Source organism: Mustela erminea, chromosome 18 (genome assembly GCF_009829155.1).
Source record: "Mustela erminea isolate mMusErm1 chromosome 18, mMusErm1.Pri, whole genome shotgun sequence".
Lineage (NCBI taxonomy): Eukaryota > Metazoa > Chordata > Mammalia > Carnivora > Mustelidae > Mustela > Mustela erminea.
The window spans coordinates 25,165,482-25,191,613 of record NC_045631.1 but is presented as its reverse complement, the minus strand read 5'-3'; the positions used below and the strand labels follow the sequence as shown (position 1 = coordinate 25,191,613).

Genomic DNA, 26,132 nt, shown 5'->3' with positions numbered 1-26,132 from the left:
ACAAAATAAAGTCCTTGCTTCAGTAATTAAAACAAAACCCGTCAGGGGCGCCTGGGTGTTTCAGTGGGTTAAAGCCTCTGCCTTTGACTGGGGTCATGATCCCAGGGTTCTGGGATCGAGCACAGAGTCAGGCTCCCTGCTTGGCTGTGAGCCTGCTTCCCCCTCTCTCTCTGCCGGCCTCTCTGCCTACTTGTGATCTCTGTCAGTCAAATAAATAAATAAAATCTTTAAAAAAAAAACAAAACTCTCAACTTACAGAAAGTCTAAGGAAATAAGATGTTATTGAATAGTTGCAGAATCTACTGAAATCATAAAATTTTAAGATTCCATCAGAATCCAGGTTGCCTGGGTGGCTCAGTCTGTTGGGCATCTGCCTTTGGCTCAGGTCATGATCCCAGGGTCCTGGGATTGAGCCCTGCATTGGGCTCCCCACTTGGCCAGGAATCTGCTTTTCTCTCTCCCTCTGCCCCCTCCCCCACTTGTACTCTCTCTCCCTCACTCTCTTTCTCTCAAATGAATAAATAAAATCTTAAAAATATATATATTCCTTCCGAATCCGTGGATTATAGTTAACAACGGTTTGTGTAGCCCAGTGCCAAGTAGTCTTCATAGTTTCTTCTTCTTCTTAATGGTAGGTCTTTATTTCTTAACTTTAGAGGGGCTTCAGATTATAAAAAGCCTGTGGGAGTTGTTTACTTCTGAGGGGTTTTTTTTGGTATTGTTGTTGTTGGTGGTGGTTTTTTGTTGTTGTTGGTTTTTGTTTTTTGGTTTTTTTTTTTTTTTTTTTTTTAATTTAAACACTCATTTCATTTTTAGTTAAGCAAGATTTCTCTACTCACAGAAAAAGTAAACATGTTGGGCAATTTCACTGTCTTTCCTACTCCAAGGCTCTAGAACCAGACTGGGTTTGGATCCCTGTTCTGTACTTAGCAGCTGTGTGAGTGAGGGCAGATTGTTTCATGCGCATGGTGTATAGAGCGTGTGAAGGAATGGCAGGAAACAAGACTGGGAAGATAGGGAGACTGAAGGCAATAAGGGGTTTTGTATAATATGCGAGGGTTTGAACTCCCATAAGTGGATGGGAAGCCACTGAAAAATTATCAGCAGGGGAAATACATCATCAGATTATGCTTAAAAACATTACCGTGGTACCATTTGAAGGCTTGAATTGGAATAAGGCCTACCTTATTCCTAGAGTTACTAAAAAAGTACCCTCAGTGATCTGGTGAAACAGGATACCCGAGCTGAGGAATAGGATTAGGAACAAAGAGGAAGAGGGCACCTGGGTGGCTCAGTTGGTTAAGCAACCACCTTTGGCTCAGGTCATGGTCCCGGAGTCCCGGGATTGAGTCCCGCATCAGGCTCCCAGCTCCATGGGGAGTCTGCTTCTCCCTCTGACCTTCTCGCCTCTCATGCTCTCTCTCACTGTCTCTCAAATAAATAAAAATATTTAAAAAAAAAAAAAAAGGAACAAAGAGGAAGAGATGAATTCAAGACAGACTGAAGCATTCAGTATAGATAAGATTCACTGACTGACTGGATATGGAGGAAGGGGAGGGAGCGTCAAGCTGATTTTTTCTTCTTCTTTTTTTTTTTAAGATTTTATTTATTTGACAGAGACACAGCAAGAGAGGGAACACAAGCACAGGGAGTAGGAGAGGGAGAAGCAGGCTTTCCACCAAGCAGGGAGCCCGATGGGGGGCTTGATCCCAGGACCCTGGGATCATGACCTGAGCTGAAGGCTGACACTTAACAACTGAGCCACTCAGGTGCCTCTTCCGGTTGATTTCTGTCTTGGACAACAGTTTTGGGAAAGAGGTCGAGTACAAGTTTGTAACTGAGGACTGTGTGAGTAGAGATAGCCAGGTAGGGTCTGGAGCTTAAAATAAATATGTGGGTTTGAGATTATATATTTTGATAGTACTTGGAAGCATAGGAGTGGATGAGATTACAGGAATAAGGTGAGGGGTAAAAAGAAAGATGAGAACAGAGCCCTGAGGAACTCTGAAGCTGGAATAATTGGCCAGGGAAAGAAAGAGAACCAGAACTATTGTATTGATGAAACCTTTTGCTGTCTGCGGTTTTTTCCTGATTCCCCGTGTCTTGAACATGAAGCTAAAGCCAGGAAAGGACTGGGACATGGGCAACAAAGCAGAGCATAGCTTTGGGGTTGTTAGGCCAGTTAGTGGAACTTTTCGCTACTGAATGCAAGACCATCCCCTAAATACTTGTTGCTCCCCAACTGCACAGTGCTCCTCTGAGAAAATGTCTCTGCTGCCCCTAATTCACTTCAGTCTTTTTTGATAATGTCTCCTGAACTTACTCCTATGAGGTTATAACCCCAGTCAATATTCATTTTTATGACTACTATAATAGATGTAGTTTCTAGCCCATGTATGACCAAAGTTCAGACTCCCATTATATGAAACCTGGTAATATGCGTAACAAGGCATGGTCAAAAGAGGTGTTCAGTAGAAAACACAAATTGTTACCTTTAGGGTAATGCCATATAAATATATACATAGGAAAAAAGATCTCTCTGATTTACTGTCAAAGAAATTTAGTATCCTAGGATATTTTTGTTTCCAAGAGACAAATTGCCTAGACCAGTGAGTGTGGAATAGTTAGCAATATGAGGTTCAAAGTTTAAGATAGTTTGGGTAAAAGATTTATTTTTGTCTAGACTTTATATCTGTTTGTGTGTGTTTGTTTGTAGCTCTGAAGATGGCTGTCGTAGATATCTATCATTCCAGGTTAAAGGAGAGACAAAGGCGAAAAAAGTAAGTACAGAAAACCATCCAGCCTTCTTTCAGGTATGGACTATCGACCACATATAGCCCATAAGGAATATTATACTTGCGGCTCGTCTTGTGACCTTGAGAAAGACACTTATCTTCCTTGGTCCTTAATTTTTCCATCTGTCAAATGCAGATAATGATACTTGTCCTTTTTTGTTTTGTTTTGTTTTTTTTACTTCCTCTTTTCTTACCCTTTCTTGATGTTATGATGACCATAGGTAATATGGGTGCACTGTTTTAAGGAGAAAAGGAACAAAATAAATTCAAGGTGTTATCAAATCGTTAAGCTTTTTTTAATGCTTTCATTCTAACTGCTCATTTTTTAATGAGAAGTCTTATCTAAAAGGATTTCAAAGAAATTCTGAACAAGTTTCAGACAGTCTCAGTTACTCCTGCTTTTTGCAGCAGAACAAAAAACATATATTCAGACTGAGAAATTATGGATCCCAGACCCCCTCTAGATTACAAAGACTGTTAACAGTTCAGGGAAGGGTATGCAGGAGGTATGAGCATGTGTGTGTGTTATCACGGTGTTACAGACTAGAAACACAGTGGCCTCACAGTAAAAAGAGAGGAATAGGACTTGGGAGGCACTCTTTTGGGGCCAAGATGTCACCTAAAGTAAAGCGTGCCTAGAGTTAGCTTTGGAGAAGTGCTGGAGAAGATCACTCAGCGGCCCCTGTGAGGGGTGTCATCACTCGTCATGCACACCTGCAGTGTAAGAGCAGAGGCTCCAGACACAACTCTGCATGGTTTACCTAAATACTGTTTTTGTGTAAAACACAGAATTCGAGCTAGATATTATTGTGGAACTCGGGTTGAGGATGATGTTAGATCTTATGTTGAGGCCCTTGTGTTAAACAGGCACAGTAAAGCGTTCTGTGAATGTACACAGGTACAGTTGTAAATATTGGATGTGTGATCTTGGCACCCTTTTATGGTTTAGCCGTTTCCCTGAAAAGACTCTTTTCAAATATCAGTTCCCTGAATTGAACAGATTAATTCTTATGACACAGACACAGATTCCCCCTTCTGTTTCATTCCAGGGTATCGACATGTTTTCAGTATTTTTGAGTGCTCATTCATTCATCCAGCAAATAGTTACTGGGAGTTATGTTCAAGGGGAGGAAAAATAAATGATCTTTGAAAGACTAAAATTGTGTTAGCAGACTCACTACCCTCTAGAACTTTGTGGGGAGTGACGTCTTTGAACCTTAGTATTCTTCCTCGTAGTGTTTCAGATGTGTAATAAAAGCTGCATGTGGGAGACATTATTAGATGTGGAACTAATTATAATATACATTATTGTGGTTTTCATCCTAGAATTATAAGAGACCATGGATTAATCAACCTTAGAAAGTTTCAGCGTAAGTATTAGCTGCTTTCTTTATTTTAAAAATTTCTTCCAGCGTTATTAAACAGTCTTCAACAAATCATTTATGGCAGTAGTTCTTAATCCAAGTTGTATATTAGCATTCACGTAGGTAGCTTTTTTTTTTTTTTAATCTCCACACACAGTCCGGGGCTTGAACACATGAACCTGAGATCAGGAGTCACATGCTCTACCAACTGAGCCAGCTTGGTGCACCAGCATATCATATTGGAAGCTTTAAAAAAATTCTGATGGCCTGGGTATCACCCGAGACTAATAAAGTCAGAATCTCTGAGGGTTATTGCAAGAGCATTTTTAGAAAATCTTCAAGGCAATTCCGTTACATTGTGAGAGTTTAGAACCATTAATGTATCATCAGCACTTATATGATAATTCCTTTTTTTTAAAGTAGTATAGTAATTGCAGCATGAATATTAATGGATCATTTTCTAGAACTGGGTAGGAACTATATGTTAACATAACCTTGATCATCAGGTTGTTAAACATTTTTATGGGAAAAGCAACCATTATTTTGCATAAGACATCTAGTATTGTATGATAGTAAAACTATAATGACTTCTAAGTGAATGCACACTTTGACCTTACTATTTTAAATATTGGAGATACCTGGGCTGAGCAGAAAAAGGCCCTGTACTTTTTCTTCTTCTGTGATGTAGAGTTTATTCAGCAAATAAGAATGATAATCTCAATGATTACAGTATTTATATAGAAATGTTACAATACTTGTATGTCACATGTGCTTCTCATCCTAGTTGATAGAAACTTATAGAGCTTGACACTCTGTGTCATTGTAGGGTTCATTTCAGCCAGTCACCGGTTAAGTGTTTTTTAATACAGTTATGATCATAAATAAGTATGTTACATCTTTTTTTCACTTTCTGATACTCTTTTTCAAGTGATTGTGGTGTTTTGAAGATGTACCTCTTAATAGTTACGTAATATGTTGTGTGTATGTAAATAAGTATATAATATGCTAAACTTTTATTATTATTTAGCTTATTTTTAATTTTTTGAATCATTATAATCCTGTGATGAGTTTGTGAATAAATCTTTATATATATTTAGAATTTTTTTAAGGTAGGTTCCCAGAAGTGGACTTAATAGGTCAAAGAATGTGATCATTAAAAATGCTTGACCTGCACTGCCAGATTGTTTTCCAAAAGATAATTGTATAAATTTACATTCCTTCTAGCAATGGATGATATTGCTTGTTTAACCTCATCCTTCACTGAGGACTGTGGGTTTGCGAAAATAACTTAGGATCAGATTTCCATTGCCCTTTCTGTAGACAATTATTGGTCATATTCTGGTAACCACAGTAGTGGGTTCCTGTGTCTGAATGCTTGGGCTTTCAGTAATTGGTCAGTAGCGTTTTGACCTTTACTCATAGTAGATCCCGACTCATATAAATTCTGTTCTCAGCTGGTAAACAGAAGTGAGTTTAGCCTGATTACTTTAATTGTATTTTGTGCGTAAGAGCTGAGAGGAGGCCCTGTTGCTTCACAGTGTTGTGCCAGAGGTTTCAGTTGCCATTATACTGAGTGTATGTGACCTTAATATTGTAGGCAGAGGGGTTTTTTACACCAAATTTAAAGTTTTTACTCCTAATTCTTCTGTACTATCCATGTAGGGTGTTTTTGTTTTGTTTTGGTTTGGGGGTGGGGGCTGGTAGCGAAAATAACCAGTCTGTGGCTGCCCGTCAAGTTAGCACCTGGAATTTGTGGATAAGAATGTCTCCCTCAAGGGAGGAGATTGAGCTGAGGAGATGACTTAATTTAAATATGTCATAATGCAAAGCTTGTATCTATATTCCAGAAGTGAGCAGAGCTGGCTTAGTTACTTTAGCTCGTGTACTCCCCTAGTTTCAGCCTAGTCCATCTGACTGAAATGACCAAGTAGCAGTTCTGGCTACTCCAGCCTACCATGTACTGTTGGCAGGTTTTACTCCTTATCTTCTTTGCCAATGCCACTAATTTTTTTTTTTCTACTAAAAAGTAGAAATTGGGTCGTTAGTAATCCTCAGAGTTATTGACTGTGGCTACCCTGTGTGTGACCATTTAGATGGATGATAGTTATCCAAATATAACTCCATTAGTAGTAAATTTAGTTGTAATACTTAGTTTGGAGGAAGGCAAAATGGCCCTGATAGAGAGTGAAAAAGTAAATGCCTCACTTGAGGCTCTGTTGGTAGGGACATTTCTCGTGGGGCATGAAAGCTATCACACATTTTTTTCTAGGCTAGTCTACCTCTTCTAGATGGATTATTGTGTCTGCATTTTCCTTGTTTTCCTGCAGAAGTTAATACTAGAAATTTTGCCCAACATTGTTCCTAAGAATACATGATCTGCCTTTAATCGTGTTTCCCATTACTGCCAACAGTCCCTGCCCCTGTACAGATGACGAGCCTGAGGTGTGGAGGTGATTATATTATCATCACCAGCGTGCTTGGTGATGCAGACGGTCTTCCGTTCTTCACGGAGAACAACATCCTATGTGATAGTCACTGTGATGCTCTTATCTTTAGGATTAGTGTTTTGCATTCTTGGCTTTCCTGTTTGCTTCCTGTCATGGGTAAATCAGTCATGTGAGGTTAGGAATGGTTCCTTCCAATTAACTTCTTATAAAAGAAGCGTAGAGAACTTAGAGATTTTTATATTCTCTATGGCATGGTTGTGCTTTGTTTTCACTGTAGTAATGGAACGGCGGTATCCCAAGGAAGTCCAAGACCTTTATGAAACAATGAGGCGATTTGCGAGGATAGTGGGGCCAGTGGAGCACGACAAGTTCATTGAAAGCCATGCACGTAGGTTCTTTTTAAGCCTTGCGCAAGTATTTGTGTGTGTGTGTTCATGTAAATAGGAAGGATAATGGTATGTTTTAGGTAAGGTTCTATAAATAAATAAATTGGTATTTTTATCTTTTCTTCCCCTTTATTACAGTGAACTAAATTTGGGACTTTGGGGGTGGACAGAAGAGGCTAAAAAGGCTAGTAGCTTTCTTTTTTCCCACCAAAGCAGTAGTTTAGTAGTTTCTTCCCCCACTTTATATGTAAATTATAGGCGTTTTCAAATATATACAAAGATGGAGATGATAGTATAATGAACCCCATGTATCCATCACCCAGCTTCATCAATTAACACATAGCCAATCCTATTTCATTTTTATCACCCCCTCTTCTCTCACCCTCAGCTGGATTATTTTGAAGCAAATCCCAGACATCAGATAATTTTGTTAATAAATATTTTAGTATTAAAACTAGTTTTTAAAATGGGGACAGGGGTGCCTGGGTGGCTCAGTGGGTTAAGCCGCTGCCTTCGGCTCAGGTCATGATCTCAGGGTCCTGGGATGGAGTCCCGCATCGGGCTCTCTGCTCAGCAGGGAGCCTGCTTCCCCCTCTCTCTCTGCCTGCCTCTCTGCCTACTTGTGGTCTCTCTCTGTCAAATAAATAAATAAAATCTTTAAAAAAAAATAAAATAAAAAAATAAAATAAAATGGGGACAGAGTTGGATGACTCATGGAGATAGTACTTCCATCATTCTTTTTTTTTTTAATTTTAATGTTTTTTTAAAAAAATATTTTATATATTCATTTGGGAGAGAGAATGCACAAGCAGTGGGGAGGGGCAGAGGGAGAGGGAAAAGCAGACTCCCTGATGAGTTAGGAACCTGATGTGGGGCTCAATTCCAGGACCTGGAGATCATGACCTGAGCCAAAGGCAGAAGCTCAACCATCTGAGCCACCCAGGTGCCCCCATCATTCTCTCTCTCTCTCTCTCTCTCTCTTTTTTTTTTTTTTAATATGTATATTCAAGCCCCCACAGTGTGGGGCTTGAACTCACGACCCCACAATCAAGAGTCCCATGTTCTATGGACCAAGCCAGCCAGGCTCCCCAGTACTTCCACCATTCTTTTGCCTGGCTTTCTGAGAGACCTCTACCCAGTTACCATTTAATTTTTCACAACAAAAAAATTGAAGTTGTTAAGGCCTACACTTTACGGTAAGCTGGACTGGGTAGCTTAAGCTACACCTTTCATCATCATCAGTTTTATGTACTTGACCCTCAAATTTAGTTCTGGGAAAATGCTTTACTAAGGCTCTCACCCTGTTCCCATCATGCAAATATTTCTTGCATGGCATTGTAGGCATTTCTCTGAGCCAGGTTGATTGTCCTCATCAAGCACCCTGTTTGGTTGGCATTCTTCATGTGGTTTGTACTGGTGACTGATCTTTTACTTCCTGTTCCAGTTTGTGCCATCCTTGGTTTATGTGTCATTCCAAAGAACTACACCCCATGGATTGTTCAGGCTCTTCCTTCATCCTTTTTTTTCAAAGCACTCAAATTTGAATGTTCTATCACATAATAATCCAAGCAGTTGCAACCTGAGCTATGCACTCAGAGGAGGCAGAAATCTTTGGTTTATGGAAAACAATGCTCTTTTATTCCTATAGGAGAAAAGCTGTAAAGAAACTATCTGGGACTTGAGCACAGAGCTTTTGTCCTTTGCTTCCAAAAGGACCACATCAAGTACTAGCAGAGGCAGGTTTTATAAAAGAATTTGGTTATGTGGATAGACCTGTTAATAGAGGATTAATAGAGTGGGGAAATTTAGTTGTTTAAAAAAATTATATTTGTTACTTCTGTAGCTAAATGAACTCAGCTGGTTCACTATGTTTTCTGGGAGACAGTTCCAGCTGCTTCTTCCAGTTGGGGATGGCTGTCAAAAGATGGCTAGCTTAAGTTTTTCTCAGCTTTTGGGCAAAATTTTCTAGTGAGACATTACAAATATATAGGATTCCTCAAATGGAATTGCCCAGTCTTTTATATAAGGCAGAATTACTGAAAATATTCAATAGCAAAGTGCTCATTGATGATGATTTTGTTCTCCCAACTTTTCTCCTTCATTTCTTCTTGGGATAAACAGTGGAATTTGAACTCCGAAGGGAAATCAAGAGGCTCCAGGAATACAGGACAGCAGGCATTACCAATTTTTGTAGTAAGTATGCTTAAGCTACACATTGTATCAGGGGGCAGGTGTCTTCTAAACACATAGAGGAAGTCTCTGTTTGAGACCATGTGGATTTTTTTTAAACAAGCTTTCCCTTTTTGGAGTGAGTGTTTGATCTTTCCAGTGAAGTCTTGTCTGTTTAATCCTTATAAATGCCATGATAATAAAAAAGTGATGACACAAGAGAGAGAGGTGCTGCTTTAGATTCGGGAATCTGCTGTGGCCTCTTAAAAAAAAAGGATTTTTGTATTCTAATTTTTAGCATCGGCCTTCCAAAATTTTGTGGTGCGTGGTCTGATCATTTGTATTAACCAAGTTTCAAATGGCTCTATGTGCTTACATCCCAGTTACTTGAGGTAGTAATAATAATTATATTAATAACAGCCAACCTCGAAATAGCAACAGTTTATCATACACCAGGCCCTATGCCAAGCACTTCACCTGGATGGTATCACTGGATTCTCATAACAAACTTAGGAGATAGGCAGTGTTATTTCCATGTAATGAAGAAACAAGGTTTGATATGGTTGAAGAGATACGTGTAATAGAGCCAGGACGTAAGGGAAGGCAGTCTGTTACAGTAGTTAAGAGGTTGAGGTCTAAACTTGCGCAGGTTGCGTTTGGATTCTGGCTCTCCTGTTTATCACATTTGTAATTCTGTTTGGGTTTCAATTTTCCATGTCTCTTAGGGTTAGTTAAGAAGATTAAATTAGAGATAATGCATGAAAACAGCCCAGTACCTGGCCCACAGTAAATGCTCAATAAATGAGAGTTTCTTTTGTTTTGTTGGAAAGATCTTTAGCATTCCCTCCTTCCTATTGTTTGAAAGCTATCACCCACTACCCATGAGAAGTAGTCTTGTTCAGCCTAGCATAATGGTTCTTTATTTTTAATGATGGAAACCATTTCAAAATGAAATTTTATGTAGAGCCCTGGTCTATAAATAAAAGGAAAGTGGAACTACTTTGAAGCCTGTTGGTGCAGATCCCGTATAGAACCCAGGACCACCTGGTGTACATGGTGATATCTTTGCTCTTCACAGGAGCCCTTGAGATAGTTTCATGGAATCCTGGGGCTTTATGAACATGGCTTAAAACTCACTGCTGTAGTTACTTTGGAATCTGTACACCTTTGTTAACGTGTAGAAAACACCATACAACCTTTGTTTAACAAGACACTGATACCAGGTTTTGATTACCTGCTATTGGTTGCATCTGGGAAGGAGGGGAAAGGAATTGCACTAGTCAATGAGGACTTACCTTTGTTTGTCATTTTAATTGGTTTTTATTTTTTATTTTTTTATTTTTTTTAAAGATTTTTATTTATTTATTTGACAGAGAGAGATCACAAGTAGGCAGAGAGAGAGGAAGGGAAGCAGGCTCCCTGTTGAGCAGAGAGCCCGATGTGGGGCTCGATCCCAGGACCCCGGGATCATGACCTGAGCTGAAGGCAGAGGCTTAACCTACTGAGCCACCCAGGCACCCCTTTTAATTGGTTTTTAAAGAAGAGTGTATGCATATAGCACTTGTAACTTTGAAAAAATATAGAAAAAAGAACAGGAAGCAAATATGACCATATTGTAGTTAGTTATCTTTGGAGAGGTGGTGGAAACATAAGTGACTTACTTTCTTTGTATTTTTCTGTTTGGGGAGATTTTGCCTCCAAATTTCTTAAAGCTGGGAAGAGAATAAAAAAATTATTTCTTGTCAAAAAAGGGATTTCAAACTAAAGGAAATCATGTTGCTCTTAAAAAAAATACTTGTGGGGAGCACCTGGGTGGCTCAGGTGAGTATCCAACTTTTGGCTTTGGCTTGTATAATGATCTCAGGGTCATGAGATCGAACCCTGTGTTGGGCTCCCTACTCAGTCAGCACAGACTCTGCTTGAGATTCTTTCTCCCCACTGCCCCCCATCCATGATCTCTCCCTCTCTCTGAAATAAATAAATAGGGGTACTTGGGTGGTTTAGTCAGTTAAGGTCCAACTCTTGGTTTCGGCCCAGGTCATGATCTTACAGTCTTGGGATCAAGCCTGGTGTCCTTCTGTGCTCAGCATGGAGTCTGCTTGAGATCTCTCCCTCTGCTCCTCTCCCTGCTCATGCTCACTCACTCTCTCTCTCTTTCTCTTAAATAAAGAAATCTTTAAAAAAAAAATAAGTAGGGACCTCTAGGTGGCTCAGTTGGTTAAGTATTTTCCTTCAGAGTCCTGGGATCGAGCCCCACATCAGGTTCCCTGCTCAGCGGAGAGCCCGCTTCTCCCTCTGCCTGCTGCTCCCCCTGTTCCTTCTCTCTCTTGCTAGCACACTCTCTCAAATAAATCTTTAAAAATAAATAAACAAATACATACGTAAATAAATCTTTTAAAAAAGAAAAAATAATTGTGGAAGCAATCTTGTATTTTTTTTTCTTAAAATTTTATTTCTGGGGCGCCTGGGTGGTTCATTGGGTTAAAGCCTCTGCCTTCGGCTTGGGTCGTGATCCCAGGGTCCTGGGATCGAGCCCCGCGTCGGGCTCTCTGCTTAGCGGGGAACCTGCTTCCCTTCCTCTCTCTCTGCCTGTCTCTCTGCCTACTTGTGATCTCTGTCTGTCAAATAAATAAATAAAATCTTAAAAAAAAAAAATTTCTTTCTTTATTTTGGGGGGCTGCTAAGGGAGAGGGAGAGAATCTCAGGCAGAACCCCCACAGAGTGCAGAGCCCCACACAGGGCTTGCTTCCAGCCCTGAGATCATAACCTGAGCCAGAACCAAGAGTCAGATGCTTAACCCACTGAGCCACCCAGGCGCCATGGAAGCAGTTTTGCAAAAGAAACCCCAAAATGGCGAACTGTTTGCATGTCGGTTAGAAAGCCTTTGAGTTAGTTCTGCTGTGTTGTTATTGCAGTCACATTCTTTTCTCCACCTTCAGGTGCCCGAACCTATGACCACCTCAAGAAGACGCGGGAGGAGGAGCGCCTTAAGCGCACCATGCTCTCTGAAGTGCTCCAGTACATCCAGGACAGCAGTGCTTGCCAGCAGTGGCTCCGTCGGCAAGCCGACATGTGAGTGCTTAGTCCAGAGAGCAGGAGCGGCTTCTCGAGTGCTCTGGCTTTTATGTGTAGTTTCAGGTATTTCCATGGGTACCCTACCCACGTGGCAAAGTAGTAATAATTGGGTAGCTAGAAAAACTCAGAATTCTAATCTTAGCCATCTGTCTCAGAAACACTGCAATACTGATAGTTTTGAGAAACATAGCTGGCCTCCTAGAATCCTACTTTGCTACTTTGATCTTGTTTTTAAAATCAGTAAATTTCTCCACCATGCCTCCTCTTTCCACCCCATTGTCTATTGGAATGATTTCCATTGGCAAATCATGTCCCTGTCCTTTCCCCATGATTAGTCTTCATGATGTTCCAGACTAAGAGCTCTTCTTAACAAATCCAGGCGATTTCTTACACCCCATAGAACAGATCACCCTTCCTGGTTAGTATAGTGGGATATGCTATAAAACAGTACCGTCTATCTCTATATCCATTTAAAGTAACCAACCTGAGGCACCTGGGTGGCTCAGTCAGTTAAGTGGCTACCTTTGGCTCTAGTTATGATCCCAGGGTTCTGGGATCAAGTCCCACATTGGGCTCCTTGCTCAGCAGGGAAGTCTGCCTCTCCTCTCTAGCTGCTTCTCCCCCTGCTCATGCTTGTTCTTGTGCTCTCTCTCAAATTAAAAAAAAAAAAAAAAAAAAAAATTTTTTTTTTTAAAGACTTTATCTTTCAAAGAGAGAGAGCATGGGGTGCCTGGGTGGTTCAGTGGGTTAAGCCTCTGCCTTCAACTCAGGTCATCAGGCTCTCTGCTCAGCAGGGAGCCTGCTTCCCCCTTTCTCTCTGCCTGCCTCTCTGCCTACTTGTGACCTCTCTCTGTCAGATGAATAAATAAAATCTTTTAAAAAAAAAAAAGAGAGAAAGAGAGCACATAAGCAGAGGGAGAGGGAGAAGCAGGCTCCTGGCCAAGCAGAGAGCCCCAAGCAGAACTCGGTCCCAGGACCCTGGGATCATGACCTGAGCCGGAGGCAATTTCTGTTTGCTTAACTGACTGAACCACCCAGATGGCCCTCAAATATTTAAAAAAAAATTTTTAAATAAATAAAGTAAGCAATCTGATAAATGGCACCCAGGCCCACACAGGCTTTTGAAAATTGCCTTCTTTGGTGTGACTTAAGTTAAATTCCTCTTCTTTGTTTTAGTGATTCTGGCCTGAGCCCTTCTGTTCCGATGGCTTCAAATTCAGGTAATTCTTTTTCAGGCTGGAGCAAGTCTTGATTGTGGAGTTTTCATTCTAGGGATTCATGCAGTAGTCTCTTACCCCTTATGGAAGGAGGGTGCTTAGGCAGAGAGGTAAGTAAGTGTGTTATCCCAATTTATAAACATCAAGCTTTCAGAATCTTCATGGCCAGATAGGGATTATCTTCTGGGTTTGAGTACAGAGCAGGGGAAGAAGGAGCTCCAGAGGGGTGATTTCTGTAGTGTTCACGAGCAGTTAACTTTACCATGATTTTGAGATTTGTCTCACAGATCACTTAAAGTCTTTGTATCCTGAGCAGAAACACAAGGATTTCTTTATAAGTTGGAGATATGAGGTATTTCTGTTTGTTACCTTTACCTCTTTGGGTATGTCCTCTATTTTGAGATTAGTTTTCAGGGCAAGCTTAAGCCATATGTTATCTGCTAATCCTCAGTGCACTTTGAGGTGATATGATTTATAGAGCTCCGATCCAAATTGTGGTTTTTTTTTGCCAGTTCTCTTGTTATTATTCACCCCTGCTCCATATGCTACATCAGCCGCATTCCTATATCAGAACATACAGACCATGCCCCTGTAGAGACTGGACTAGTAAAAAAGATGACCCATTTGCAGTTTTACCATTCTTCAGAAGCTTAAAACAATAGACCTTGTGATCCCATTTAAAATCTCTCAGATTCAGGATCTAGACAGAGCCTAGAAAAGGGTTCTTTAGGGCTACTTTAAAAAAAAAAATTGATTCCCTTGTTTCAGGTGATTATTTCTTAACACTTAAAAGAGAAAAGAGAGTCTTTTAGAGAGTAGTCAGGATAGCTAAATCCAAATTATATTTTATAAGTTTCTTACTTCTAACCCTGCCCTCTGAATCTAGATACAGAGATACAAATAATAAAAATATAGGACAGTGATAATTAATAATTTGGTATTTGCGTTTTTGAACCATCTGTACTCACTTATTCTTTGTTGCTTCCTAGGCTGGTGTTAGGCTTCCTCACCCCCTATATTTAGGTTGGGAGACCCGTTGTTCTTCTTCATGCTCTCCATTGCTCCTAAGGCAGTGCAAAGTAGAAAGCCTGGATCATTAATTACAACCTAGCCTGCAGTAACTTTGGTGAGGTACCAAATGATTTTAGTCTTCCTTTTTGAGCATTTAGGGGAAGGCTAAGCCTGTTGGTTATGGAAAGGCTCTTATCCCCTTGTTGAAACTGCAGAGAAGCCTGTTTTCTCTCAGAGCGGCCTATAACAGCCCCTATTTCTCCCCACCTCCTAAAAGGCAGCCCCATAAAACTTGTTAATATGTTATTCCACATTTTCTTTTGCCTAACTTAGCCCACTTATCTTCCAACTGAGCATTAATTCCAATTATGTATTCAAAACAAAAGCAAAAAATTTTGCACATGAAACTTTCCATCCTAGGTAGTGACCTCATACTTGGGTTTCTTTCTCAGTATGTGAGTTCACCCCAGCTTCTGGTTTGCCCTATAATGGCTCATTGTTCCTCTGTGCGGGTCTTTCAGGTAAACAGGGCTTCTTTGGAAGGAACAGATATTCCCTCACATAATAAATAAGAAGGGCCTTTTGCTGGCCTAACAGTCTGCCTTTGATCTGAAGGCAAATGGTACTTGGTTAATTACCGTGTTTGCCTTGAGCTCCTGGCAGAGTGCGGAGGCCTGGGAAGTGTCTCTCCTGTGGAGTTGTTATTTCCATTCATCAGCTGTCGGGGTGGGCAGCATATGACCTTTCTTCACTGGGTGACATCTGGGCTTTAGAATTTAGCATCTTACTGGGTTGAAAAGAGTAGCACTTGGGTTGCTAGGGTATGTGTGATTGTATATTTTAGCAGAGCAAAGGGCACGGGAATTACCACTTATATTTTCAGGTGAACATTGCGGTGCCCACGTTGCCAGCTAGATTGAGGCCTGAGGTGATGGGTAGAGATTTCTTAGAGCTGGACATCATGACCTCATTCATACCTCACTGGCCTGGCCACAGTGGACTGTGTTACTTCATACCTGAGGAATTGTCACTCCTATGAAATGCATACCCTTTTCTCTGTCTGTAGGTCGACGAAGTGCACCACCTTTGAACCTCACTGGCCTTCCTGGCACAGAGAAGCTGAATGAAAAAGAAAAGGAGGTAACAAAATGACGGAGAGCTAGAGGAGAAAGAGTGGGATTGATGATACATAAATCCTAGTAATGGCAGCTGTCATTTACTGAGCATTACCGTGTATCAGATACTGTACTGAGGGCTTCATACGAATGAAATTGTTTAACTCATATATGAAATACCTCATATATGAAAATGGTTATTTCCTGTTGGAATGGCCATTTTGATGAGCTCTACTCTACACTTACTCCATCACTATAACCATCACATAAAAGATTGTCCCCACAGCATGTATGTAGCCATAAAGGAGGGACTTCATCATCACATAGAGTCAAAGACTAATTTTGATTAAAAATGCCATGACCTACTTTTCTTTTCCACTAAAATCATCAGACTTCTCTTCATATTACTTTTGGCTGTCTCAAAAATTTAAAGCCAGCCTCAAAGGAGTCATCCTCAAGCATTTTCAAAAAAATGTGCCTAGCTCTGAAGTCCATTCCAAAAGAGAAACCGTCTTCTGTTCCTCATGCACTCCTTTTACCGTTCCCAAGATCAGTCTCCCCATCTGCCACTCCATATCATTAATTCAGGTCAGATAGTAAGGGGAGTCTTGGAGTAGACATGTTAGTCTTTAATTTCAGCCACAGGAACAGTAAAGATTAGTTTGGGAATAGAGAGGAGTGTATGTTCTAGTTCAGCATTGCTGAAGAAGGTCACAGGCCTTTCTAAGTCAAGTATTGAATGGCCTGGAGTTTCAATCAGTTTTATCCTTACCCACAAGCAGTGACCTCTCAACTGCTCATTGCCGTGGGGTGCCATGGCAGGGGAGCTGGGACTGAGCCAGCTTTCTAGATTTTTAGCAGCTGAAGTAGCCTCTTTGCAAGGTCTCTGTCTCCTCCTTCAAAGTAGGAAATGTAAACACAAAATCAGGGACCAGTGCTTTATGCTGATACTAAAAATAATGTGATTCAGGCTTGGGAATCCAGGTATCTGTACCCCCGCCCCTACTGTGTCCTATGGCTCTTCCCTGACTGGCTGTGTTGGAATGTGCTGGGCAGAGAGCTGTGTGGACCCAGGCTGTTCCTCAGAACACATACTTGTGCTCCTTGACAGACCCAGGTGAGACAGCTGACATGTGCTGAAGTCGCTCCCAGCATTAGACTCTGGCTTTCTCTTCCCAAGTGTCTGTCGTGAGGGAGGATTCTCTCCAAGAAAGAGACTAAATGGAATGTGGTCCAGCTACCCAGCAGCTCCTATAAATAGTTGGAGGTTGATGTCACTTTTTTGAAATTTTATTTTGGCTATACCTACTGGATTAAATTACGAGAATGACAGATGTTAATGTTTATTAAATTTGCCATGTCTTGCAGCTCTGTCAGATGGTGAGGTTGGTCCCAGGAGCCTATTTAGAATACAAATCTGCTCTATTGAACGAATGTAACAAGCAAGGAGGCTTGAGACTGGCGCAGGCAAGAGCACTCATCAAGATAGATGTGAACAAAACCCGAAAAATCTATGATTTCCTCATCCGAGAAGGATACATCACTAAAGCCTGAGGCTCTGAGGGCCTGGGATCAGAAATCACAAGTTTGGAATGCGGTGGGCCGAAGGACAGCACAGGCGCTCTGGAGCGTTTCGTTGCTGAGCTGAATTCTCATTGTAAAAAGAGAGGAAGGACAAAGGGAACCTTACGTTGTATTAATATCTCCTTTCTTCTCTACCCTGCTTTAAAACACTCCTGTTGTTGGTGTTGTGCTGCAGAGTTATGTGCTAGATAAGCTATTATTAAATGTGAGTGGGCCTTTATTCCCAACACCTCTTGTAACTAAAACAAGAACCATAGTACCTCCCATCAGAGTGTTGGTAGAAATAGAACTGAACCAGGCTGTGGTCCCAGGAGTCCAGCTCAGATCTTTGTACTTGGGAGGCTGGTTTTCTGATTATGTTTTGCTTTCAAACATTACAGAAAGATCTAAAATAAAGGGAAAGGTTATAGAGCATGAGAAAGCTTTCTCTTCCCTTCTGAGGATTTTTTAAGCTGACGACTTAACGTTTATGAGCAAATGGGAGGAAAAAAAATCTCTCCGTGATGGTCTTGTCCCAAACTACGTCTTTCCCTTTTAATGTTTGGCTTTGTACTTTGCAGTCTGTCTAATGTGCAGTAGACTTTTGAGGAGGTGGCACCGGATATAAAATGTCTCTGTTATTTTTAGAATTAATGGATTAAAATGTTTTGCTACTTAATTTGTGGGTGTGTCAAGTATTCTGGTAACTAAAGCACACTTAGGGTGTTAAATGCCCGCCTCATCACGCTGCACTGTCTCTGCTAACATGTGTGTCCTGGCGTCACCCTGTTCTTGCCCTGGGTTTCCCAGGATTCCAGGCCCCTGAGGATGGAGATGACACAGCTAACCTCGGCTTTGCTTGGATTGAGACCTGAACCCTAATTTCTCAGTGGTGACAGGCCAGCCTTCAATAAAAGCTACTTTTAAAACAAAAGTAAAGCAGTTTTGTATATGGGACTCACTAGGTACGAGGGTGAGTAACCCCACCACATCTGAAACTTGATCCTCAAACCTTTCCACAAAACAAGAAGCCAAACGTGGAGTCATGGTTATCCCATTTCTGTTAGAAGCAAAGTTTTTTGTAGAAATAACTTCAGAATCTGCAATAAATTGCCTCCAGTAGCTGAATGATTCTTTAATTCTTTCAGTATCCAACATATCTAATTCAAATATCATATGCTTTGTTGGAAGTATTTGCTCAAACTTTTTGACTCCTGTAAATATGCATGCTTATCTGGCAGTTGCAGATGAAAAGGACACTCAGGATCTGAGGGAATTAGAATAAAAGACTTCAACCTTGAAAAGAGGTGGCCTGTGGAAATTCTGTCTTTTCTTTGCATTGTCATATCTCTCAGAAAACAGGCTCTGTCATCACCATCACCCCTACTTGGTTATAAAGGGATTGCCTCTTGTTCCTGAAAGGTAATTGCTGTTCTAAAAATCAGGGATGCATTAGACACCAAGGTTAGGTGGTGTCCCTGATAGTCCCCAAAGTCCTTAGTCTTGATTAAGGAAGGCTCCCTGGGAGAGGTGAGCTCTTTAGGCAATGACAGGATTGAGAGGAGAGAGAAAGAAAGTGGCAGATGGAAGTGGGAGACTGTTGCAGACATAGTGGGTGGAGGATGATGTGGAGGCAGCAGTGGGAGTGAGGAAAACGATGCCAAAAGGTTCAGTTGGCGAGGACACAGAGGGCAGCTGGGGTAGTTAGGAGTGGGCGGATGGGAGGACAGTCTGATAGAAACCTTGGAACCAGCCGAACTCCGAAAAAACTGATGGGGGTGGGGATCTAGATTTGATGAGGAAAATGGCATGGTTGAAAACAGAAAAATAAGGCTGTAGGGGCGCCTGGTTGGCTCAGTTGTTGAGCGTCTGCCTTCGGCTCAGGTCATGATCCCGGGGTCCTGGGATGGAGCCCCACAATGGGCTTCGTGCTCAGTGGGAGGCCTGCTTCTCCCTCTCCCTCTGCCCCTCCCCCTGCTTGTATTCCTTCTCAAGCTCTCTCTCTCTTTCTGACATTTAAATAAATAAGATCTTAAAAAACAAAAATAAGGCTATAATTTCAAATGACTAGATTTTAGGAAGTAGGATTATTACTGTAGCAAGCACAACTGTACAAAATTTATGACCTAGACTCCCTGGTAGGTTTCTCAGAGATCAGGCCATATTTTGGGTAAGGGATACTCTAAAGTCATTGAGTTGCCATCTTTTTGCACTTAAAATAGAAAATCACTTGCTGATACTTGACGAGGTTGGTATAAGTACATTATTTCCTTCCATGTTATTATCACCAAAGAAGGCCCATCTTGTTACTCAAAATTTAGAGCTAGCAAGGGCCTTAAAAGTATATTCCATCCTTCCCCTTTGCTGCTAGACAGTTCACTATTAACCACCTATACTAATCGAGGTCTCTTTTAGTCCATATTCTGAAGAGGAGGCATTTACTCAAATTCAGTGACTTCAGTACTTTTTGCTGTCAGGAATTTTATTGCAATTTAAAATTAAAGGTTTCTGGGGCACCTGGGTGGCTCAGTGGGTTAGTTCCTCTGCCTTTGGCTCAGGTCATGATCTCAGGGTCCTGGGACCGAGCCCCACGTCTCTGCTCAGCAGGGAGCCTGCTTCCCTTCCTTTCTCTCTGCCTGCCTCTCTGCCTACTTGGGATCTCTGCCCAATAAATGAAACCTTTAAAAAAAAAATTAAAGGTTTCTGCTGGGATTTTAGGTATGTCCTTCTCTGCCAGGGGTGGGAAATAGAGATCAAATTTCTTCCCATGTCATGACCCTTTCAATGCTCAAAGATCTAGACTGTGTGGAGACCAACTAACTCCATGGTTTATCTCTTTTGGGGTTCCAGTTTTCACCTTTTTTGTTTACAATACACCCTCTGCACCACCACCCCCCAATTAAATCTAAACTCAGCTAACTAACCAGGCCTTGCTGAGAGGTGAGGACAGGCTTCCTAGTTTTGAGTCATGAAACCAGCTTGTGGTTAGCCAGAAAGGAGCGAAGACCAATGACATTGATCAACAACAAAATTCCAGTTGGTGAGTCATTCCAGCTTTAGGAACTATGCAGATAGGTAATAAGAGAAATAAAATAGCCAGTGTAAAGGATCAGAGACCCAAGTTGTAAAGAGAAGCTTGGAAAAACTCATCTGGAACACTCTTCCACTTAACTCTGGGCGAGAGAGTGGTACTGGTTCTAGACTGCATCCTGGAATATTGCCCATCCATTTTGAACGATGTCTTTGTCAGTACCTTCCAGATACACACTGTATTACGGTTAACAAAAAAAGCTTTCCCACAACGCCTATGTACCTGCTTTTTCATTTGTCTGAATTTATCTAAAAATTAAAGTTTGGTTCTGGAAGTACTGATCTCGAAGTTTTCTTTCCTTTCCAGTGTGCTTAGCCAGATGTAGTTCACTTCTCCCTGACCTCCCAGAAAGGGACACAGCTATTCCTGTAGACTTGTGTAAAAACTAAGACAAAGACTTCCTCTTCAATCAGACCCAATAACTACCTCTTCTGAGTGCGATGTGAGATGGAGCAGGATCTCTGTTTGCCCAACAGGGTCAAAGCAGCCTGGATAGGATAGTAATAGGCATGCCGACATAGGCACTTAATTTGTGAGAACAGTACTTGAGTATTTAATGAGTATTTTGGAACCTAAGTGGCCTATCGAAGTATGCACCAGAACATAGTTTCCTGCTTTTGAGGTGTTGGGAGCTGGGAGGTGGGGACAGGTGAATCATTTGAGACAAGCTGGGAAGGCCAGTTTCTAAAACTAATGGGATTTTTTTTTTTTTGGGGGGGGTTCAGTTTTGCCAGTTGCCTCAGCTTCTGTCAGTTGAGATGTGCTATGATAAGAGTATCAACTGCTCTTTGATTTGACTGACCAGGCTTACAAGTCAAGAGACAGGTATTTAAGGGAAGGGTGACTGTCTTACATCTGACATTAAAAGTCCTTTGTCAGGATGAGTTACTTGCTTGGTATGTATTGTGTACTGGGCCTCTTTCCTGTTAGGAGCAGGAATAATGAGGAAGTTGAGATAAGAATCCAGAAAGTGACCATCAAAAGGTTTAAACCCAAAACAGAGTTACAAAAAAAACTTTTTTTTTTTTTTTTTAATTTAATAGATGTACTTCCCTTTGTCTTTTCTGCAAGCCCTGTCTGTAGTTAACCTTTGCCAGCCCAGACTTGTTTAGTGTCTTTCAGGACTGTATAATTAAGGCTGAGGCACTTATTTTCTACTTTGGAGCACAGGAGGTGGATTTCTATGGCACCACACTAATTATTTGGTTGAATTAATCTCTCATTCTTAACCAAGCAACACTTTTTCTGGCTTGTTCTGGTTTCCCCTGAGGTCTTCCATGGTAGAAAGCCTCCAAGTAGAAGCTTGCTAATAATCCTGCCCTGGGCCAGAGTTGTGTTCAACAGAAGTAGCATCTTAGGAAATATGGAAAGGAGGAGACCTCATAGTTGTTTTAAGAAACCAGGGCTTTAGGGGCACCTGGGGGGCTTAGTGGGTTAAGCATCTGCCTTTGGCTGAGGTCATGATCCCAGGGTCTTGGGATTGAGCCCTGCATTGGGCCCTCTGCTCAGCAGGGAGTCTGTTTCTCCCTCTCCCACTCCCCTTGCTTTGCTCTCTCATTCTCTCTCTCTGTGACAAATAAAATCTTAAAAAAAAAAAAAAAAGAAACCAGCACTTTATTAATCAAAGTAAAAATGTTGAAATGCTGTCATCTTATCACCCCTCTTCAGTGAACTGACAGCCAAGTGCCAAGTCATCACACTTCCAATACGTGTCTCCTCCTTGGAGAGCTATCTGCCAAGTATATACTCTGTTTCTGAAATTGTTTGCAATGACCTAACCTTCTCTTTTCTCCCATTAAACAATAGATAACTTCTGATTTGGATTTTCCCCTAGGATCACCCCTCATTTAGGGAATTCCTTAAAAACATAAAAATGTATTATTTTAAGAAATAAAAAATTAATGGGACCTGCACTGGGAAGCTTAATTTTAAAGATTTTATTTACTTATCTGACAAAGACAGGAGAGGGAGAAGCAGACTTCCTGCTAAGCAGGAACCTAATATGGGACTTGATCCCAGGACCCCAGCCAGAATCATGACCTGAGCTGAAGGCAGACACTAACCGACTAAGCCACCCAGGTACCCTGGTGCTTAATTTTTTAATGTTCCCAGTCAGTGTGTCCTGTAAGGAAACATACTGAATTGGGGGGGCACCTGGGTGGCTCCGTTGGGCCTCTGCCTTCAGGTTCAGGTCATGATCTCAGGGACCTGGGATCGAGCCCCACATTGGGCTCTCTGCTCAGGGGGAGCCTGCCTCCCCCTCTCTCTCTGCCTGCTGCTCTGCCTACTTGTGATCTCCATCAAATAAATAAAACCTTAAAAAAAAAATACTGAATTGGGGCTAAGTGTCTTGTGTTTTATGCCCATTTTCTTTTTTTTTTTTTTTTTTTAAAGATTTTATTTATTTGTTAGAGAGAGAGATACAGAGCGCAAGCACAGGCAGACAGAGTGGCAGGCTAGAGGCAGAGGGAGAAGCAGGCTCCCCGCCGAGCAAGGAGCCCGATGTGGGACTCGATCCCAGAACGCTGGGATCATGACCTGAGCCGAAGGCAGCTGCTTAACCAACTGAGCCACCCAGGCGTCCCCCCATTTTCAATCTTAGAATGTTGTTTAAGATGAGAAGGGCAATTTCCAGGGCTTTCCCCCCCAAAAAATATTGAAAAGGATTGAAGAGTTCAGAAATGCCATGAAGAGGGGCACCTGGGTGGCTCAGTGGGTTAAAGCCTCTGCCTTCGGCTCAGGTCGTGATCCCAGGGTCCTGGGATGGAGCCCCAAATCCCATCGAGATCTCTGCTCAGCGGGGAGCCTGCTTCCCCCTCTCTCTCTGCCTGCCTCTCTGCCTACTTGTGATCTCTCTGTCAAAAAAAAAAAAAAAAAAAAAGGGCCATGAAGACACTAGCTCCCTAGTACAAGGGGCCTGAGGAGTGGGTGGACTGATCTGAATTCTCCATAGAGGGGGAGGGAGCAGCAGGGTTCCAACCCTGTCCCCATGGGAATTTGCTGCCTGCTTTGGAGAGGTAGAACTGTTTTTCCGTACAGTATCTTGTTCAAGAGCCTCTTTTTAACCAGGGGCAGGCCGCAGCAGAAAAAGCCACTCTACTGGGGATAGGAACCAGAGCCCTTATTTTTCCCCAGAGGAGAGCACTCTGATATATTTTTACCAGAGAGGGTATTTACCTAAGCTTTACCCACAGATTTGTGACAGCAACGTCAAGCTTACCTGGCAGCCCTCCTCCCCAACCCCACGAAAATCTTTGCCTTGTTTCGGGCGTGCATGGTTTCAAGATTCAGGACACCTGTCAGATCGAAGTCAGCATAGGTTTAACTTCATGATGCAAAGCAAAATGCTTTTGAGAGCAAAATCTCCCAGGAGTGCCTCCGCCCCCAGCAACTGCAGAAAAGAAGGCGTCTGTGGGAGAGAAGGGTGGCTATAGACGTCATTGCATCTTCCAGATCCCAGCTGTGACCTGGCTCAGAGTTTTACAGTTAAAAATAACCATGGCTTAGAGTTGGGGGAAAAAGTAAACTGTTGGGTCTCCATGGAAACTAGGAGAGGGATAAAAGCAAGCCATGGATTTCCAGCAGATGTGGCAAGATGGGGTGGATATAGGCGTTGGAGCTTAGAGGCTTTCCGGTGAAAGGGGATACCCCTGATTAGCATCCAGGATGTAACCACACATAGCTCCAGGGCTCTAGGGACACGCTTTGCTGTCAAGATATGTTTGCAACTATAGTCTGTATATCTTAGGTCTGGTGAAAAATTGAGGCATCCAACTTCCTGTAACAGAGATTTGCTACTATTTGACAAAGCAGAGAGCTGGTGAACAACATAGTAGGTTAGAGAGCGCCTTTTAACCGATCTGGGAACCTCTGCTACCCCCTCCCCCATTCACATTCCACTCTTTCATTTACAAAGTCAAAGGCTTGGCCTAAGTACCAATTTATAACTTAGAGGGGAAGTCTTCAAGCTCTTGAGTTGACATGGACGTTTACTCCCCTTGAGTGGGATCAGGTTTTTTTGTCTTTGATGTTGTAGTAATTATGCAGAATGGCATAAGTTACCCCGGATGTACATGCACTCCAATGTTCATAGCAGCAATGTCCATGATAGCCAAACTGTTGAAGGAACTGACATGCCCTTCAACAGATGAGTGGATAGAGAAGATGTGGTTCATATATACAATGGAATATTACTCAGCCATGAAAGGATAAATACCTACCATTTGCATTGACATGAATGGAACTGGAGAGGATTTTGCTGAGTGATGTAAGTGAAATAAGTAAAGAAAGACAATTATCGTATGGTTTCACTCATATGTGGAACATAAGGAGCAGTGTGGAGGACACAGGGGAAGGGAGGGAAAAATGGGAAGAAATTGGAGAGGGAGACAAACCATGACTCTGGACTCGAACCAAACTCAGGGTTACAAAAGGGAGGGGGATGTGGGACGGGGTAACCAGGTGATGGGCATTCAGGAGGGCACGTGTGGTGATGAGCACTGGGTGTTATACACAACTGATGAATCCCTGAACACTACACCAAAAAATGATATACTATATACTGCCCAATATAACATAATAAAAAAAAAAAATATCTAAAAAAAAAAAAAAAAAAAGTGGATCTCTTAGCAGTTCTGGTATTTTTACTACCAGAGGTGATTAACTCACTCTTGGGGGGAAATATCTTATTTCTTCATTTACCCTTCCTTAAAGTTTTCTTTAAAATCAAAAATTTTGGGGGCGCCTGGGTGGCTCAGTGGGTTAAACCTCTGCCTTCCGCTCAGGTCATGATCCCAGGGTCCTGGGATTGAGCCCCACGTCGGGCTCTCTGCTCAGCAGGGAGCCTGCTTCCTCCTCTCTCTGCCTGCCTCTCTGCCTCCTTGTGATCTCTGTCAAATAAATAAAATCTTAAAAAAAAAAATAAAAACAAAATTTTTTTAAAGAACTATATGAATGGGGCACCTGGGTGGCTCAGTCAGTTAAGCATCCCTGACTCTTAATTTCAGTTTGGGTCATGATCTCAGGGTTCTGAGATGGAGCCCCACATCAGGCTCCACATCCATCAAGGAGTCCACTGGATTCCCTGTCCCTCTCTTCTTCTTCTTTTGCCCCTCCCCCACTCATGTGTGCATGCTTTCAAATAAATATATACATCTTTTTAAAAAGTTGCTAAAACTCCTTTCTTTTCCTTTCTTAATGACATTTACATGCTTTCTTGTTACCTGCCCCAGTGTGTTAGAAAGACCTGAGTGTTAATTCTTGTTCTGCTACTTAATAATAATGCAACCTAGGGCGCCTGGGTGGCTCAGTGGGTTAAAGCCTCTGCCTTCGGCTCAGGTCATGATCCCAGGGTCCTGGGATCAAGCCTCACATTGGGCTCTCTACTCAGCAGGGAGCCTGCTTCCTTTCCTCTCTCTCTGCCTGCCTCTCTACTTGTGATCTCTGTCAAATAAATAAATAAAATCTTTAAAAATAATAATAATAATGCAATCTTGGGCAAGTTTCTTAATCCCTCATGTCTAACGTGTGGTTGATAATACCTACCTGACTTAGTGTGATGAAAAAGAAGTGGGATAACGCACCTGGCACCTCCTTTCTTTTTTCCTTCCCATCAAACCTTTGATATTTTCATGCAACTCCAGGCAGGTATGAACAGCGTTTGATTTTCCATTACCACACAATTCATACTGCGCTAAAGTCTCACAGAGGGACAGTAAGATCTAAAAGACAAAGAGCAAATGTTAAAACAGGCAAATGTGCCTTTTTCAAGGACGTTTCTTTGGAATTCTCATCACTGTGCATCACTGTTAACTGCCCCAGGGCTGAATTAAGGGCAGAAAACTTCAGACACAGATATTAAATGACCTAGTTATCATGGGTATGTTGTAATATTCCCTTA

At 41.8% G+C, this 26,132-nt stretch overlaps 1 protein-coding gene and 1 long non-coding RNA gene across 5 annotated transcripts in view; one reads left to right on the top strand and one right to left on the bottom strand.

Annotated features, from left to right (window-relative positions):
* Positions 1 to 18,446, top strand: part of TADA2A (transcriptional adaptor 2A) — a 51,725-nt gene extending 33,279 nt beyond the window's left edge. For both annotated transcript variants that reach the window (XM_032319456.1, XM_032319457.1), the window contains exons 9-16: positions 2,717 to 2,780; positions 4,122 to 4,165; positions 6,884 to 6,994; positions 9,114 to 9,185; positions 12,101 to 12,233; positions 13,413 to 13,456; positions 15,531 to 15,604; positions 16,948 to 18,446. In XM_032319456.1, coding sequence (XP_032175347.1) covers positions 2,717 to 2,780; positions 4,122 to 4,165; positions 6,884 to 6,994; positions 9,114 to 9,185; positions 12,101 to 12,233; positions 13,413 to 13,456; positions 15,531 to 15,604; positions 16,948 to 17,133 — 728 coding nt within the window. In that variant the 3' untranslated portion in view covers positions 17,134 to 18,446. The remainder of the gene's footprint in view (positions 1 to 2,716; positions 2,781 to 4,121; positions 4,166 to 6,883; positions 6,995 to 9,113; positions 9,186 to 12,100; positions 12,234 to 13,412; positions 13,457 to 15,530; positions 15,605 to 16,947) is intronic.
* LOC116576905 overlaps positions 2,782 to 26,132 on the bottom strand; it is a 26,601-nt gene continuing 3,250 nt past the window's right edge. For 2 of the 3 annotated variants that reach the window (XR_004280337.1, XR_004280338.1), the window contains exons 2-6: positions 25,778 to 25,953; positions 16,675 to 16,830; positions 15,513 to 15,583; positions 14,422 to 14,517; positions 2,782 to 3,030 (exon numbers count right to left, since the gene is read on the bottom strand). This is a non-coding gene — a long non-coding RNA (uncharacterized LOC116576905). The remainder of the gene's footprint in view (positions 3,031 to 14,421; positions 14,518 to 15,512; positions 15,584 to 16,674; positions 16,831 to 25,777; positions 25,954 to 26,132) is intronic. The other variant, XR_004280339.1, reaches the window with a different exon arrangement.